The sequence below is a fragment of the Nipponia nippon genome, unplaced genomic scaffold (genome assembly GCF_047370975.1).
Source record: "Nipponia nippon isolate SJK-2023a ecotype South Korea unplaced genomic scaffold, ASM4737097v1 scaffold_3, whole genome shotgun sequence".
Taxonomy (NCBI): domain Eukaryota; kingdom Metazoa; phylum Chordata; class Aves; order Pelecaniformes; family Threskiornithidae; genus Nipponia; species Nipponia nippon.
Window position 1 is genome coordinate 97,993,558 of NW_028262347.1, and position 18,244 is coordinate 98,011,801.

Here is an 18,244-nt window from a genome sequence, read left to right on the forward strand (position 1 = left end):
CTAAAGAAATCCTGGCCAAAGGTTAGTATTTGAAATTCAAAGTAGAAACCGAAACAAATTCTCATCCCACTTACAGCAGTGTAATTCTTGCTCCTACCAGGCATGCAGTTGGATGGAGGATACCTCCTCACTTCCCAAGAAACAGTGGGAACACAGATCACTGTGACATTACCTTTCCATCAATATGAAAATGAGCAGAATTTGGTGCCATTCCTTTTAAATTGTATCAACCACTGAAAGACTAGTTTCCTTCACAGAAAATTATGGCTGCTGGCCACTAAAAGTCTCACAAGTTGCTCACTCTGCTTTTTGAAAAAGTCTCTTTGAAACAGAAGAACAACAGTGAGCTTGTGGACATTTACCCCATCAAGTGCACTGTAAATCAACCACAGAGATGTAAGTGAACAGGCCTGTACCGGTCTTTGCTCAAGATGGCTTTGCTTTCCGGAAAGCAGAGGAAAGAGCATTTAATTAGTTGCTCTGTTCATTATTCATACATTAATAAAGGCACTTGAAAGGTATAGTTTCATTATTCATTGACATCAAATTTCAAAGGCCCTGTTCTCTCCTATGAATTCAAATTAATTGTGCAAAAGTAAATCAGCAACTTTGTGCAGAGGAGGCTATAGGAACTGCCCTTGCTTTGTGCTACATAACCACCCTCAAATCCCAGTCCCACAGTTTGGAGAATGACAAGTAACTTGCTGACTCTAGTTTGTAAACAAATTGCATAAATGTAATACTGAGTTTTTCAGCACTCCTCCCATCATAGAGGGACAAAGGGGGAGTCTGTCTGCATTTTCCACACCTTTAATCACCATCCCAGGAAGGGAAAAATGACATAGCAAGCTGTCAGCAGGGGAGAGGCATGTAGATGGATGTTACTGGATGCAGATCTCCTAGGAGTCATATTTTGCTACAGGCTTTCTCCATGGAAACCCGGCTTCACTAATCTTGAGCAGTCCCACCGTGCACATCCCAGACTCAGAAGACTGTGATAATTTCCCTGCACCCTAAACAAATTATACTTTGTTTTCTCATTTTTAAACAAGTTTTTATCTTTATAAAGTAATATGAAAAGGGTAGACAGAGGCCTCCTTTTCCTGTTTAGTTTTCAAACTGTTATTTTCAACAAGAGAATGTGAAAAAATATTACTTCAAACAAACATTAAAATACTATAACTGAGCTCATAGAAAATTCATGATGAAGTCAATAAAGATCAGGCAACTGAACTTCTCCCAGCAAAGCCAACTAGACTTTTCCCGTACGTTGAGCAGGAGAAGGATCCACCCCTCATTATCTTCAATAAAGTAGTACTAGAATTTTCGAGTTAAATACGTGAACAACTCATCCAAAATACACAGAATATGTTCAAGCAAACTAACTTAAAAGGAGACATTTCACAATTGTACATTTTTTCCCCCAGTATGATTCACTCAGCACAGCTGACTGAACAATTCTGTTAATGTGTGAGCTGAATAACCAGTTTGATTGTCCTGACACTTTTGAATGAGATATGTAATTTTTTCGCATCACTCACCCAGCTGTTCCAGTGTACACCATGTATTTATTTGTATATTCCACGATGAAAAATTACAACTCTGGGTTTTAAAGCTTATTAATAAACATGCACTGAAGGTGACAAGAACTTTGAATCTATACCAAAACACTATTAAAAAAAGCTAAATTATTCTATGCAAACCTTCAGTTCCTCCTGAATTTTTTCCTCCTCCAATTTGGCAGCTTTCCGATCTTCTATTTCTATTTTCCATTTTTCTGCCACTATTCTGGCTTTTTCTTGAGCCATAGCATCCCGGAATTTCTTTGTAATTTCAGCCTCCTTTTGTCTCCTTCAGAAAAGAATTTGAAAATAAAAATAATTTCAGACACTGATTTTTTTTTTTTAATTGAGGATCAATACTTGCTCACTGGTTGCAACAAATAATTACCATAAGACTTCATGGAAATATACAAGGAAAGAATTAAAATGTATTTAACAAGAGACCTACCAGAAATTAGATTTGAGGAAACTATTCAGAAAGCAGACATTTTCAATTTTTGATAAATGACTAATTAAAATAGCACCTTCTAAATTAGAGAAGTACTTCTTGGATGTCTTTGAGTCATACCCTATATTTTTCCTTCCTTGGCTGAAAAAATAGATTTTTCTGTCAGTCTAGCAAAGCATGATTGGGAATTTATTGTGTCTCAAATATCAATGCAAATTTCTGCCAAATTCTTACACTAGATTGTTTATTAGTACTGACAGTGTAAAAGAAACACAAAGCACAGGTTGAAGCTTTTAATCCCTGATTAAATATGCAATCACTATAAGCAAGGAGAATCTCATATGAAAAGGAATAATATAGAATAATCTGATATTTAAACTGTCGCTTTTCAGTGCTGCACTGAAAAAGGAAGTGCAGGAGGCAGGTGGCCTACTTCCTAACAATATCAAGCATCAAAACACTTTTGAATCTCTCCCAAAGCTGGAAAAGGCCCTGCTGGAAACACCAGCATGGCACTTTATGTAATCAGTTTCTGAACTGCTGGGATAAGAATTAATATAAGCAATATGCAAATAAAACCAATTTTGAAAAGGATTTTATGTACCAAATCCCCATTGTGGGCATAGATGTGTGATACAACAAACATTTCTAATTTAATAATCTCAAAACCAGATTGTTTCATATTTATTTATTTACAAACTGGTCAATGGTTTAACGAAATTCCCCAAGAGAAAAACGTTTGCTTCATTTTTTTTATGAAAGAGGGGTTTTGTTTTTCAGTATTCAATAAAAATAAAATTACATTTTTCATGTGCTGAAAAATTGCCAAAGCAAGTGAAAGCAAATGTTCACAAAACGTACTTACCGGTTTTACCCACCATTACCTGCCACCTTTCTACAAGGCCATGTCTCCTATTATGCCAAGTGGACCCTGAATTCAGATTCTTAAATCCTCACCATAGTTCTTCTGCCTCCTTCTGTGCTTGTTGCCTGGCTCGCTCTGCTATTAGCTCCTCTGATATCTGTTCATACGGCTTGTCACCTGGGGCTTCTCCCATAACCCAGACCCAGACCTCACCATCCTTCCCACGTAGCCACTGCACATGTTTGCCATTACCTGCAATAGCCACCAAAACCAAACCAAAAATATAAATACTGGCTCAAATTCTTACATAAACATAGATGAAAAGATGGAAAATATGCAATTTCTAAACATTAAGCTTGCAATTTACAATTCAGAATAAAATATTACTAAGAGGTTGGATGAAATCTTCAGATTTGACCAATCTACCACACTGGGGACAAAAAAGGGTTTTCACACTGCAGATCACACAATCTTTAAAGACTCACTGTCCCACAAAAATAAGGAATAATTCTGACGTGCATTTCCCAGAATTTAGGTATTATGATCCCTTTTCAACTGTTATATTTGCTTGCCTCACTCAGCAAGGGATGAATGAAGAGAATGGAAAAATAGATGGAGTGACAACAACAACAACCAGTGACGTTACGTGACTAGCAATGCACACAGAGAATGTCAAGTGTTGAGCATAAAGGGACTTCACTGGAACCCCTGCAAAAAATCCAGGAATTTCCTGCTCCCACTGTGTGAAGAAGGAGTTTCAGAAAGCCTCAGAGCACAACACTCAACACTGCAGAAGCTTTTCTGTTCAGGTAGGCAATTGAAAGGGATTAAGTTTCTGGTTCAGTTTTCATGAAAGACACTGTGCAAAAATCTACTGTTACTGTGTTGACAGAGTGATTTTAAGAACACCAAAAAAGCCTGCATGCTCTTTACAAAATAGACTACGTTTGGTCAACCTTTGTGTCCAAGAATCAGCTATAGGATTCCTGCTGACTACAAAGGGCACTAGATTAGATCCTAGCTGAATACATTTTCATAGTCTTATACACTACCTGACTTAGTGTGGTTTGGTCTTTTCCTTCTGCTTTTATATGTATAACTCACAGATATTTTAGGCATTTTAGAGGTTCATAATAAGGAGTTGGTAGAAACACCTCTTATGCATCCATTTTTATGTTTTATTTCTTGCCAATTTGTTGAAACTGTTCTTCACAAAGGGAGATTCCACCACAAAGACCATTGCCAAGATGGACAATGGATTTATTTTAACAAACACAGACTAAAAGGCCATAAAGGCTCAGCAGTTCATCTCACTCCCTGTATATTACAGTCTACTAGATTTCACCCTCTTACCCAAATATTGAGGTTAATAAATTGTGCATGGCCCCATAGCTTCTAAAAGGCATCCTGTCTCATTTGAAAACATGAAGAAATGGACAGTCCACCATTTTCCTAGGTAGTTTTTCTCTGATGTTCCCGTAAGAGTTAAAAGAAACCTGGTCCTATTTGAATGGCCAGTCTTTGCTTCCGCTCTTTCTACATCTTTCTCTACTAGCATCAGCTTAGCTACTCTCACCTTCAACTACCCGTTGTTCTGCAATAGGATGGTATCCATTTAATCAGATTAAGTTTCCTGATACACAATCAATAAAGCATTTTTGACATCCCAGACTGAAGAGAGAAAACTGCAGGGGGGAATGAAGCAGGGCTGTTGACAGCAGGCAGTGCCAGTGCCAACCCACACTCCCAAGTGTTGACAATATGAAGTGAAGACAACGAACATATCGGATCTCTCCGAAAACTAATATTCTATATCAAATTTGAAAATGTGATTTATACGAATTCCCAGTGTTGGCCTAATGGTACTGACTTCAGGGGGGGATGGAAATTTAAGCTAATAATGTTTTCCTTCAATAACTCTCAAAAGCATTTGCTCTTTCACAGTCTATCAGATTACGTCTCAGGTTATAAATGTGAATGTATTTTATTGTGGTTCCTATTCTGCACATTTCTGTGTTCCAGTCGGCACAACATCTATGCCGTATTTTTTGGATATGGCATTTGAACACCATCTGCTGAGAACTGACTGGCCATACCAGTATTTGCCTGCAAGGTTTTCACCTACTGCATTTCATGGTAAAGTACCTGGAGAAGTTTGGAATGATTTCCCAGGAGTATTGATCCCACATAACCAATGGCCGCTTTTGTTTTAGAAGTGGCCCATGTCCTCTTTCCTGGGAGGAATCTGGATACCCTAGTTGTTCCCCTTTATTTAGTACTTTAAAGAAAACTTTTCAAACAACATGCTTCATGTTAATTTACTGGTATCATAACTGGCAGATACCAAATATTTCTACTGTTCTGAGACAACTTCACTACTTCTGCTCATTTATGAGCTTATCAGATGGAAAGAGAATAAAAAAACCCCTTTCCAGGTAAGCAGACAAATTTTATCTTTGCTTCTTTCCAGGTTTTCTGTGCCAAAGAGTTATTAATACGTTTCTCAGAGGCACAGCTTATCCATTACCACTCAGCCCCACAAAACAAATGATTTGTAGACATGTCTTGAGAAATTGTTCTCTTTCTTCCTTTTAAAACAACGGATCTCTCTTCTAAAGCTATAGACAGTAGATGTATAAACTCTTTTGAAAATATCAGTATAACATATTGTTGGTTCAGCACTAACTACTGTATACTACAATACAGCATACTACTGTATACGCATCCATCGTTCAAGTTGAAAGATAATAGCAGTATCAAAAAATCTGGCAATTTTAAGCTTCGTCATTAAACAGGCAGACCCCCACATGTACAATTTTAAAACAATTCAATTTGAGGACATATGCCTTTATTCAGGTTTTTCTTTAGAACAAGACAAGGTCTTTTTCACATCCAACCACCCTTTTTATTCTACTTCAAGAAATTACTCCGATGCAAATCTTCCCTTAAACCTATGCTCCCATAAAGTTTGAGATGGTCTTTACTGTACAATCTGATCATAAAACTTGGTAGTTTCTTAGCACAGAATAACATTAAAAAATTAGCGTGCAGGAAAAGAAATAAGCAGCTCAGGGAGAAAATCTGGCACTGTGAAAATGGAATTCCTGCCATACAAAAAGTCTTTGCAGCCTGCAGAATCAAGTTCAGAGTGGTCAGTGTCAGCTCTTCTAGGTTAATGATACTTGGCTTGCACTTTTAAACTGTAGAACCAGTTGCAAGATCTGAGCTGAAAGTACAGAAAATTACTTGCCTTAATATTTTTAGGAAACTAGTGTTGTCTGCTTTGAAAGCAGAGAATTACCACCACTGAGGGCTCATTATAATAAAATAACTTCTGCTTTAAGATGCCTCTCAAATATTCCATTTTTCTGCAAAATAAGATACTTTGTTAACACACTATTTCCAAATGAAACAGAAATAGGAAAAAAAAAGAAATAGAAAAATTTAACTAAATCAAAAAGGAAGAGACAGGTTCTGACTAAACAAATTTGAAAACTAGGTGAGAAAGAGGCAAGGGAACCTCGTGTTTCCTTTTCAGAAGCCAGCTTCTGTGCCCAGTCACAAAGCCTAACGCAGAGCCAGGAAATAAAAATTAAATCTCTTGAGTCCCAGTCTTGTGCCTTGACCACAAAAGTACTTTTCTTTTCCTGGAGAGACTGTGGCAGGCTGCAAATAAGTACCATTAGGAAGCAGTGGACATCAAAATTAGTCTGGATTGGAGTGTAGAAATGAAAGTGTTTTAGAAACAAACCCTGCTTTATCAGGAAAATGTACTGAATAATTTACCAAGTCTTTTCCATCTGTACTCTTCAGACCAACGATTTATCAGCTGTAGTATTCTACCAGTTTTTTTTGTCTAAAACAACTCTGTAGCACCACAAGAAGGCAACATTAATTCTTGCAGTTCTTTTCACCTGTAGCTCCTCCATGAATTAGTATCTCCCATGGAGTTCCCCTAAACCTATGTCTATACTGCTTTGAGACCAGCAAACTGGTTTCTGGATATTGCTCCTTTCTCCAGACAAATGCAAAATCAGGTATCCCAAATTTGCAGCACAAAGGGATCACAGTGAAAACTTTCTTGGAGACTTACAGCCTGAACCAACAGCAACACAAATTTGCACATATAAACACACACAATCAAAAATAATACCAAATCATGTTTTCTATTTGTTTGTATTTATGCAGTCAATTCTATAACAGCAATGAAAGTATAAACCAATGCCCTAGAAAGCAATAGTAAACTCAAGGCTCTCACCTATAAGAATTATTAGTCTCTACCAGCAGCACTACTAATCTCATACACACACACACAGTGCTGGAGTGCAACCATAAGTTGTCCTATACAGCACCACAGGCTGCTCTTGGCCTTTGTGCTACCGTTAGGAAGTCCCTGGTGTAGGCAGGGTATCCTTACTGCCACAGCTGAATGCTGCCAGAAAATACGAACACTGCCCGCCACCTTGGAAGAGAAAGAAAGCAGCACCTGAAGGTGCATGGGAGGGGGAATCCTGGCTGCATGCAATGCTCAGGCTAAATCAGGCTTCAATTCCAATCAGCTCAGACTTTCACATTGTGACTAAGGCTTAAAACAAGTGGAGTTACACAAAGGAAAACTGGGCCTTACGCTGCCTCTGCTTATCAGGACAGAGGAGCAGAACCACAGATTGGGTTGGGAGGGTTTATGGTTTTTTGGGTTGTGTTGGGGGGGGGGGGGGGTGTTGTGTTGTTTTGTTTTTTAAATGACAGTTTTGGGCTATATCTGGGTTCATTTTCACACATGCTTCTAATTAAAAGTGCTTTAAAAATAACAGTCATCAGAGCAAGTGGAATATTGCTGGAGTTAGCTTCCTTCCTCCAAGCTTGTTCGTCATTGCTTTAACAGTTACAGCATCCCCAACAATTCCCATTTGTGATCCATCTCCAGTGTTTACAAGGGAACTACTCCAAGGATGATTAGAGGCCTGATTTGGTGTCAAGTCTCCCAGCTGTGCTGTCACTTAGCCACAGTCTGCCTGCTTAGTCCAGCAAAATTATAGAGTGCCAGTAAGCCCGAATGCCTTTGTATCATAGAGAGTATTGCAGGCTATGTCAAGTGTAAATTCAGAAATTAGAAGATCACTGATCTATAATCTCAGAAACATGGAATGGTATTAAAAGTCTGCTTAAACTTTCTCAAAAGAGTCTGCTATTTCCATGAAGAGTCTTGCTTCTCTGAGGCTGGGCTTCCCACCATAGTTCTCCTGCTTGGAAGCTACAGATCTCTGCAATAGCAATTGACTCTCCTTTCTCACTCGCTGGAAAGCTTTGTAGTCATATAAATATCCTTTGACTCTCTCTTTAGAAAGTACTCCTTTTCTTTTCTCTCTCTGCACTAGAAAAAGGCTCCTGAAACTTATTCTGCATTTGAAATAGGCTGCATGAGCATTCACTGCCGACATCAAGCTGATCAGCCTGATCGACTTTTGTCATTCAGAGATAAACCATAGCTTGTGGAGTTTGGTGTGTTTGTAGGGTTGAGTTTTTTTGTTCTTTTGGAGTTTAGACATCTGGTATACTTTGGTCTAAGCACAGTGTGTTTTACATGAGATTTTACCCTTGGCTTTCTGAGCAAATAATTTTTACAGCTTCTTTAAAGTAGAAGCTTGAATTTTGATCGTCTGCAGGGTACCTAAGTTCCATTCAGAGTTTCATTAGCTGCAGGACATGTTAGAAGCACATTGCTCAGGATGAAAATGAGAATGTTCAGGCTGTTCTCAGTTCCTTGAGCTTACCCAGTACAAATATTTTATCTAATTATATTTTTTTTTAATACAAACACACACACACAATTTCACTTCTTTCTAAGGAGAAGACCTAGGAAATTACTGTATATGTTTCTGAGAGACTGTTCAAAGGACAGAACGCACTTTTCCAAACATTAACTGCCATAAATCTATTAAAATACATATAGAATGATTAGGTGGTAAAGATGAACGTAATGAAAATAATCCCACAATAAGCTGAAGATCTGCAATAATGGATTCTGTGGTCTGCCCCTGCTAATAGCCATAGGACCATGAACCCCTGTCTTCCAGGAATACCTTCAAAAGACCCAGTCACTTTAATTCTTAAAACAACAACAAGAAAATGGGGAAAAATTCTGAACTTCTCAAGCATCCCCTCAACATTTCAGTTTACACACCCTCCAATTTCAACACTGTGTAGTGTGCCTTTCTATTTAAAGGAGGATTTGCGGGGCGGGGGGGGGGGGGGAGAAATTCAGCTGATTTACATTAATATATCAATATGGGTTGCAGGATCTCAGCATTGCTGAAAAATCAGCCTTCATGGCTCTCCAGCTGCTTCCTGATCATATAACAAACTCGATCTTCTGTTTATGGAATTACAGCCTGTTACCATGGAAATAATTATGCTGCAATATACTCCTGTGGGATCAAATAAAAGAAGAGTGACTGCAAGAGAGCAAACATTAAGGGAGGAAACAGTTTCTCAAATAAGACTATGGTAATTAACAAATGTAGCCAAGATAACTGTACATAACACTCAAAGGTAAGTGGGTTTGCATTATCACGCGGCATGTCTATAGGCAATATGTGTATATATGTTTGCACATTGTAAACCAAAAAAGAAGAAACAAAAAAAAGAAACACAGAAATGAAGTATCATTTATGTGGTCTCTATCTAGTATATCCCAGATATTTTCTTGGCTTCCTGGCCAAGACATGCTGCTACAGATAATAATTTTATAATTTTCCCAGTTTCAACTGGGAGATGACATTCAGAACTCATTCTTAAAGATGCTGTTCTAACTCCGTGTATAATCTAGAGGTAGTCTCTTGTCTGTCCACTTTAATGACCTGTAAATAGTATAAAAATGTAGATACACATGAGATCAAAGTCAAAAGCTGTAAAAGCATTCACATCAGTATCATTAATTTGATTTTTTTTTCTTCATAAAAAAAATAAAGTCAAGAACACAGCACTATAATTTCTGATTCCTGATCCTGATTGTCTCTTGTAAAGAGTAAAAGCTATATACAGGGCTTGGTTTCTCACACAGAGCTATCACAAAGCATCCAGGTTTTCCCACTGCTGGAGAATAAACAAAAACAAGTCTGCATGGCTGCTTCAGGGTCTGCTGGAAACTCAAAGCAGAAGGATAAGGGTTCTCTGTCACGGAATGAACAGAGAACTATAGGTCACTTTCTGCACCAGACTCCCCTACTTAATGTAGCGTGGCAGGTTTGCACTGACTCCTTTTATCAGGCACACAGGACCACAAAAGCAGGGAGAACTATACCAGTACAGCGAGATTTCCTAGCACCACAGCACATGAGTGGACTTGAAGGTTAATGAACCACCATCAGTGTCTGGCTAAATCCACTGCTGACTTGAATACATTGAGTTTTCCCATGTCTTCCAAATCCTGCTACCAAAACCTGGTGCCTTTGTCCTTGAATTTTAGTCATTTATGCTAAAAACTGTCAAAATCAGCAAGGAAATATTGAATTAACTTGGATGAATCTCATTCCCCCCTTGGCCGCAGTACTGCTTTCTTTCTATATCAAGTATTCATGAGCTTGCAGACAGTCACAGCCTCACATTGTTACCAGAGCACTAGTATGTACAGGAAAGCCCATCTAACACCACTGTGTCCTGACAGGCTGAAGAAGGCAATGCCGCAGAGAAACACAGGAATGCTCTCCATGCCAGTGGCTCAGTTAACCCAGCAGCCTCTCTCAGAAAGCGGCTGATGCCAGATGCCTCAGACAACAGGAGCGCTGAGGATCACACGCATGCAAAAGAAACCTCCAGTGCAATAAGGCCCATGTAGCCAGCAATATTCTGCTGTCACTTTTCTGCAAAACAGGGAAGTCGGCTGCAGGGCAGGACACGAGACTAAAAAACACAGACTTATGGCTAATCCTAGGAGGGCAGAGAAGTCCCTCTGGATTTGTTCCATGTGTTACATATTTAGGTCATATCGCGGTTGGGGGTCTCTTTCTAGCCCCAGGTTCGGAGAAGTGAACAGACAGTTTCGGAGCTGCTGTTTAACCACACCTCACTACACAGCCACACTGAGCACAAGCGCTGAGCAGCTGAGTTCTGGCCCCAAGGTATACAGTACTAACAAAACTGCATCATATCACAAGCTGCTATACATTTTGTGAATGTTACATTAAAACTTTCCCAATGACTTCAAATTAGTTGGCTCAGTCCCCTAATAAAAATTATTCTAACATTCTCGCTGATGTTCTCCTGTTACTTTTTCAGTTGTATCTGAACTGGAAACACAAGACAGGGCTCTACAGAATTCAAGACCACATACAGCCAGAAATTTCAGAAATACTCAAGTCTGATGTCTCTGGTTAGACCCATACCCAATCATACAGAGAAAGATACAATGAACACTGCCAGGAGCATGTCTCTGTAGGAGATAAAATCATAGCTAAGCATTACCAGGGTGTGCAGAGGCCTTAGTATAAATGAGGAATACATTTCTGAGTTCAAAAACACAGAAAAACATGTCACTGCATGTACACCCCCTCACCCTTCATACACACACTGAAACACACACCCACTCACTGGCCTTCATATGTGACACTGGTGTATCCTCCAACCATCCACTTGTGATATTTGAAATACTTGCTCCCAAATAGCTTTATCTATTCTCTAATGATTTTCTAATATCTAATGACACAAATGCCATTTAGATAAAGGAATAATTTTCTAGCCATGCTGTGATGCCTACCTCATTTTCTCCCAGCTACTCTTGTTATGGACAGGTAAATAAGAATCTTTACAAATAGCTCCTGTCTCAACATCATGAGCTGCAGTTCACAAGGAATAAATGTCAGAATAAGCAGCAGCAGACCAGTATTGTCTTCCCTCCCACACGGCTGTCCTTCAGCTACCTAATGCTCAATAGTTTTTGAGATCTCATTTTGGGTATGCTGACAGCTCTGGATACTGCATCAGAGTCAAAATCCAAATTGGCAGGGTCCTTCGCTTACTCCCAACTCAGCTATACTGGTTAAAGGGCTCCTGCCTAATCAAATAAATATGTTTCTTTGCAAAATGCAAAGCTGCCTGTCAGCTAACTCTCAGCAAATCTCAAAGGGATGTTGAAATTTTGAGGAGACTTCCCTTAGTGATTTTAGCACAATAAGAAAAGGCAACCTGTTTTATTACAATGAAAATATGTTCCTGAAAGATCTGCCCAGGAGTAATTCATAAATGAACTGGAGACGGGCCTCCAAGAATTCAACTCACTTGCGAAGCTCTTTCAGTACAAGCCAGCAGTCATGATTTAATTAAAGCTACGAAATACTTTTTTTTAATGTTGAATAAATTCACTAAACCCTGCAGTTTTGGAAGGACCCAAATGATGCTCAAATTCTACTAATATTTTTAGGCAAGGTACAAATGTAGGCTAGGTACAAATAGCAAAAACATGGGAACAGTTTATTCAATATCTTCTAAAGGAAATATTTCATTCTGAAGTGATGTTTATATATTGCTCCCTTTCAGACATCGATCTGTGTTTTTAAAAAGGGAAGGAAATTAAAACCGTTGAATAATCTGAAAACATTTCATTCAACCCTGAAGTGAAATAATTTCTTTAACATTGACTCATTCTGATACACCTTTCAATTTTAACCTTTCCTCAAGACACATAAAACCAAACAATCCAAATGGAAAAGCAGGGACAATTTAGCATTTACTGAAGGTGACTAATGCTATTTTCTTTAGAAATGAAGAACAAGACTAATTACACCTAGACTGTTACCCTGTTTGGATTGCTAAACACTCTCAACAACTTACGTCTTATTTCATGGTTTGGACTTGGTCTTGTTTTCTAAGAAGCAAATTTCATAGTACTGAATAGGACATCTATGGACAATCTGCATTCAGTGGCACTTCTATAAAAATCACTGTAGATTTTGAGTCTTTGCTAGTTAGTTTCCAAACAATTAAAAAATGACGAGCATTCCCTAAACCTGCTGATGATTTTAACTCTAGCACAAGGCCAATCTGACCTATGCCACTTTTTTCCTCGCCAACTCTGTACTTGTGGTTTCTGTAAGACAACACATCTAAACCTTGCACAAGAACCCTTCATCCTCAAATCACTGTAGAAAATCAAAATTGGATTCACAATCACTGCTCTGTTTTGAAAAATCCACCCCTTTAGCTATGCTGCTGGGTACACAAGTACCATTGCAAGTAAGCTCTTGAACTGATGGAGAATTGTGCCAACTGAGGTATAGGACTCCAGATCAAGCCCAAGCACTTTCTGGAGCATTTTTAATTAGAGAAGTGTGCATTGTCATTAATTCCTTTTGTTCTGTCTCACCCTCTCCCATCCCAAAGAGGTGGGGCAAAGTTTTCATGTGTAGCTATTCAAACTATGAGGAAAACAGAAGGATGTGAAAGGTAGTCCTATAAATATAATTCCGATTAGATTAGTAAAAAATTATTTTATACAAATGTTATGTTGTATTCCCAAAAAAAATACGCATTTTTCTGTCAACTAGAAAACTTCCGAAACTCAGCACAACATTAGAGATATTAAAGTCTCACCTCTGTGTCCTGGTTTCAGCTGGGATAGTTAATTTTCTTCCTAGTAGCCAGTATAGTGCTGTGTTTTGGATTTAGTATGAGAATAACGTTGATAACACACTGATGTTTTAGTTGTTGCTAAGTAGTGCTTACACTAGTCAAGGACTTTTCAGCTTCCCATGCTCTGCCAGGTGCACAAGGAGCTGGGAGGGGGCACAGCCGGGACAGCTGATCCAGACTCGCCAAAGGGCTATTCCATACCTTATGATGTCATGCTCAGTATATAAACTGGGGGGAGTTGGCTGGGAGCAGGGGGGAACCGCTGGTCAAGGACGGGCTGGGCATCAGTCAGTGGGTGGTGAGCAATTGCATCGTGCATCACTTGCTTTGTATATTATTATTAACATAGTATTATATCATTATTTTTACTACTACTATTTTACTTTATTTTAGTTCAATTATTAAACCGTTCTTATCTCAACTCACAACTTTTCTCACTTTTACTCTTCCGGTTCTCTCCCCCATCCCACCAGGTAGGGGAGAGTGAGCTAGCAGCTGCGTGGTGCTTAGTTGCTGGCTGGGGTTAAGCCACAACACTCTGTTTTCTACTATATGTCAGGCTACAAAGATCTCCATAATGCCAGAGTAACTCGTGGCTTCAACAAAATACCACAAACGTAAAACCTGTGTCACGCAGTAGAGAGTGTAAAAAAACCCCAACCTTGCAGATGAAACTGCTCAAATTCCTCAGTTTCAAAGGAATAAAGAACATGTAATTGTGGTAGTTCTAGATTTCCTGGTAGCCACTAATTTTAAACAGGAATAAAAATATTCCATATTCTGTGCTGTGTAGCGGGGGGAGAATGTCCAGAAATTTGCTTATACATCAGTGGAAACTGAAAACTAAGCAGCTTCAAGGTTCAAAAAAATATTGATGCCAAATGTCTTTTAGGAAAAAAAAAAAAAAAGATAAGCAAGGATTATTACAGTCATCTACTCTGACCCTTTGAGTCATATAGGCAAAAATACTGCACAGTAATTCCTATCTTACACCCATAATTTCGGGTTGACTTTTTTTACCTTTTTTTTTTTTTTTTCCCCACAAGAAACTAGCTCCACTATGAGACTATTTACCATCATATTATGGAACTGTACAGTAGAAGTCAGTTACAAGTATCTGTATAGTTAATGACCGGCATGCCTGAGAGATGGAAGTTATTTTTTGTAACTCTGGCCCACATGAGTTCATGGAAGTCAAAATATATTGTCAGCAGAACCAAATGCCTGACTTGCAAATCTAATAGTTCTCTCCACAAAAAAATCAGTAAGATCAGTTCTTTAGTACAGTTCTGAAGGAAGTAGAAAGTTTCTAACAGTGGGCAAAAGTCAAACCTAAGCAATACATTAAATTGGCAATTTAAGAAGGTAAAATGGAAATGGGCTATTGTGAAATTTAACTCCATGTGTATTTGTGAATACTTTTGTCAGAGCAAGTATAATCTATAGGTTACTCTGCTGCTCTCCTTTCTCTTATTCTTTATAAATCAGAAAATTAATTACCCAGAAAATGGTCTCCTGTAGTAGGAACCTGAACAGATTTAATGTATAATTTATATACGGAAATTTAGGTGTCAACACTGTGACAAATCATCACATAAATATTTTTGCAGTTAGATTTTTCTGCATCTGTGTACCTCAAAGAATAAGCATAATACAGATTATCTCAATGATATAATATTGGTTTGGTATGTGGAGCTGAACTGCATTTTTAATTTTTTCTCAGCTACAAATCAATCAAAATGAACAACGTTTTTGTGCTTTATGAGAGAAGCTATTTTGATGCCATCCCTCTTAAGAGAGTGCTGTTCACAGTAAGAACACTAATATGAAGAAAACAGAAATTAAACAGAATGAGGTTTTCCAATGTCCACCTTGCCATCTGTGAGGGAACATTTTAAACGCCTATTACAGCTGATTAGGGTGTTCTGAATGTTCCCCTTTCATTTTAAGGCTGTCGTAGAGTAGCCTTACTCTAGAGTCATTTCATAAGGGTCTTTGCTTCAAGTGAGCCTTGGAAACTAGTTTTGCTTTGAAATATGTTTCTTTAACATATAGTCTTAGAATTGTTAACTATTTAATGGGCACTTCGTAGGGTTCAGAGGCTTTAAACATTTTAAGAAGTCTGACCATTGAATCCAATAATCTATCTGTATTGAGGTGCTCCAAGGAAAGCTTTCTACCATGGGCGTGTTAAGAAGAGCAACACTTTAAACATCAACTGCAGAGTCACATAGCTATTAGAGCGCTTTCTCAAAATCAGCTACCCAAAATTATTAGAAATTTTGAATATTCAAGTTTTAACAGATTTAAAGATAGGATAAGACCCTTGGCATTTCACAGGGAAAAGAGTGTTTGACATATGTCTGTGACAGTTCCTTGCTGAGCGAGGAATCACCGCAACTACATTTCCAAGACGAAAATGTTTTCTATCTTGCATCAGCCTAACAACTTCATGCTGTGAATGGGGAAGGAGTTGGAAGCCACTTGTTCAGAGAAGAGAGCAAGGAAATAAGTATTTCTGTTTAATCCAAACCACTTGGACCCAAGAACAGACACTTGGAAATGACATTTGGAGAAGTTCTTTTTTGATGTTTTCTTCCATGATTTTGCTTATTTGCTTTTTAAGTCAACACACACATTTAGCAGCCATAACAGCCAGTGGAAGGAGCTCCATAGTTTAACTACACATTGCATGAAAACACATTTCTGTTTTTTTCTTTTTTTGGTTTTGGTTGTTGGGTTTTTTTACATGCTTGCCCCACTATTATCCTATTCCCTAGACATAATCTCTTGGAGAGTGTTTACTAGTACAGTTGAAATTTAATCTTACACAGTATGGCTCTTTTGACATCACATCTTATTCACAAATAGCCCTTCATAACAAGCTCAAATTCATTAATTTATCTCCTACTCCAGCCACTTGGAAATATTTAATGCCAAGTCAAGAAACATCAACAGCACAGGCAAGACTGCCTTTTGCCTGACTGAGGGTGAGGTGTGGGGATGGTAGGTGAAGAAAAAAGCCTTAGGAATGGAAGGGAAACTTGGTCATGGTACATCTGAGGGAACAGGAGCAGTGACTCCTGACTGAAAGAGGCACTTCAAAGTGATTCCCCTTACTCCAATACTAAACTATTCCCCTGGAGAAAGAACCAGCCTTGAGAGACAAGGAGCAGGAACATGGTGCTTTTGCTGCCCCAGACTGTCTTTTTGCCTATGGGGACAGATAGCACTCTTCCTTGTAATCTCTTCCAGATGCATGCCCACCATCCCCAGCTCTTAAGTATAAAGGAGGTCACAAATCTTACTCTGTTTGCGCCTCGCTGTCTTTCTCAGCACGGCCTCCTCCATTCGTGCTTTTTCTTCCCTCTCCTTCCAGCGCCTCAGCTGCTCTTCTCTCATTTTGAAGAACAAGATCTGCTTTTGCTCTTCATTCAGCTCTGCCAGGAGCTCAGGGTCAATATACATATCACGCAAAATTTGCTGCAGCATGACTACTCAAACAAAAAAAAAAACCAAAAAAAAAAGAAAAAGAAACCTGCTTCCAATTATACTCACTACAGCGACAAAACCTCACCGACAGCACTCCAGAAAGCAACCTGCAGCAAAGGGGGTCTCCCACACCTGCCTGCCCAGGAGAGGTTTGATTCTTGCTCTGAACCTCTTTGTGCAGGCATATTCTGCTCCTCGTCTCTTACAGGGATGGAGTTCTCTGCTTATCTCATCCTCCAAAGGTAGGGACAGGTGTCAAGTGAAAGGAAGGGGGAGGAACAGACAAGAATAAGGAAAAAAAAATTAAAAGGCCAGGAGAAAAAAAAAAAAGTCACTTCAGTGCTCCTGACTGCAAGCCGGTAAAAATAAGGGATTCTTCATTGAACCCATCAGCTTTGCTCCCTTGAGCAGATGAAAATTCAATGTAGAGAAAGACTCAGAGTTTCAGCTCAAGTGATTCTCTTCAGCAGCAATACACTCCAAAGGGTGTAACTGTTGCCCAGGGGTTTAAAGTGATGTCATGGTTAAAGGTATCACCTACACCAACAATATCTATGTCACTTTGGGAACTGATCTCTTCTGATAAGAGGAGAAACAAGTTTGCATATTATTTCCCAGTCTAGCCTGTTAACTAGTCTCAACAGGGTAGGTCATATTGGAGGTCCTATTTACCTGGTGTTGACATATATTGTCACGCAGCAAACTGATTAAGATGCCTCTAAAATTAAAAGCAGATGTAACAAAAGCCACAAGAATCTTGTTATCACTTTATAAATAGTAAATTAATATTAATTAAACAAGAGTAAGTTCTCAGCAGTTCATGCAGACTATTGCAAGTCCTGCTGTTAATTCATGTTCCACTTTGTGACTGGAGAAAGTTACAATATTGTTCTTCAAGCAAATTGTGGCTTTTCACCACGTAAGAGAGTTTTACCAAAATCAGTAAAACAATATTATTTCAGTACCAGGACCAACGGTCACTTAATTACATAAAAAAACCCCACAACACACAAAAAAACCAAAAACCGAACCCTCTGGATTCCGGAGCCAGCTTTCACTGAGCAGGGGTCCAGCCCCTCCAGGGAGCAGTGGCACTTTGTGGGAAGGAGGCCATCTTCTCAGGAGAACCAAGATGTGGCCACTCAGAGTCATAAGAAAACACAGATCGCATTTGCAGGCTGAGCTGCATCCCACTGCATGATGTTTACAAAAGAATGAAGAGCAAAAGCAGATCTGTATTTCCTCACAAGA

General features: G+C 38.8%; 1 protein-coding gene across 2 annotated transcripts in view; it reads right to left on the minus strand.

Moving 5' to 3' along the window:
* Window positions 1–18,244, minus strand: part of SH2D4B (SH2 domain containing 4B) — a 116,144-nt gene that overhangs the window by 54,082 nt on the left and 43,818 nt on the right. The window contains exons 1-3 of one of the 2 annotated variants that reach the window (XM_009467803.2): window positions 16,810–16,993; window positions 2,968–3,127; window positions 1,704–1,851 (exon numbers count right to left, since the gene is read on the minus strand). In XM_009467803.2, the coding sequence (XP_009466078.1) occupies window positions 1,704–1,851; window positions 2,968–3,127; window positions 16,810–16,993 (492 nt within the window). Of the gene's footprint in view, window positions 1–1,703; window positions 1,852–2,967; window positions 3,128–16,809; window positions 16,994–18,244 lie in introns of those variants that run through there. The other variant, XM_087764171.1, reaches the window with a different exon arrangement.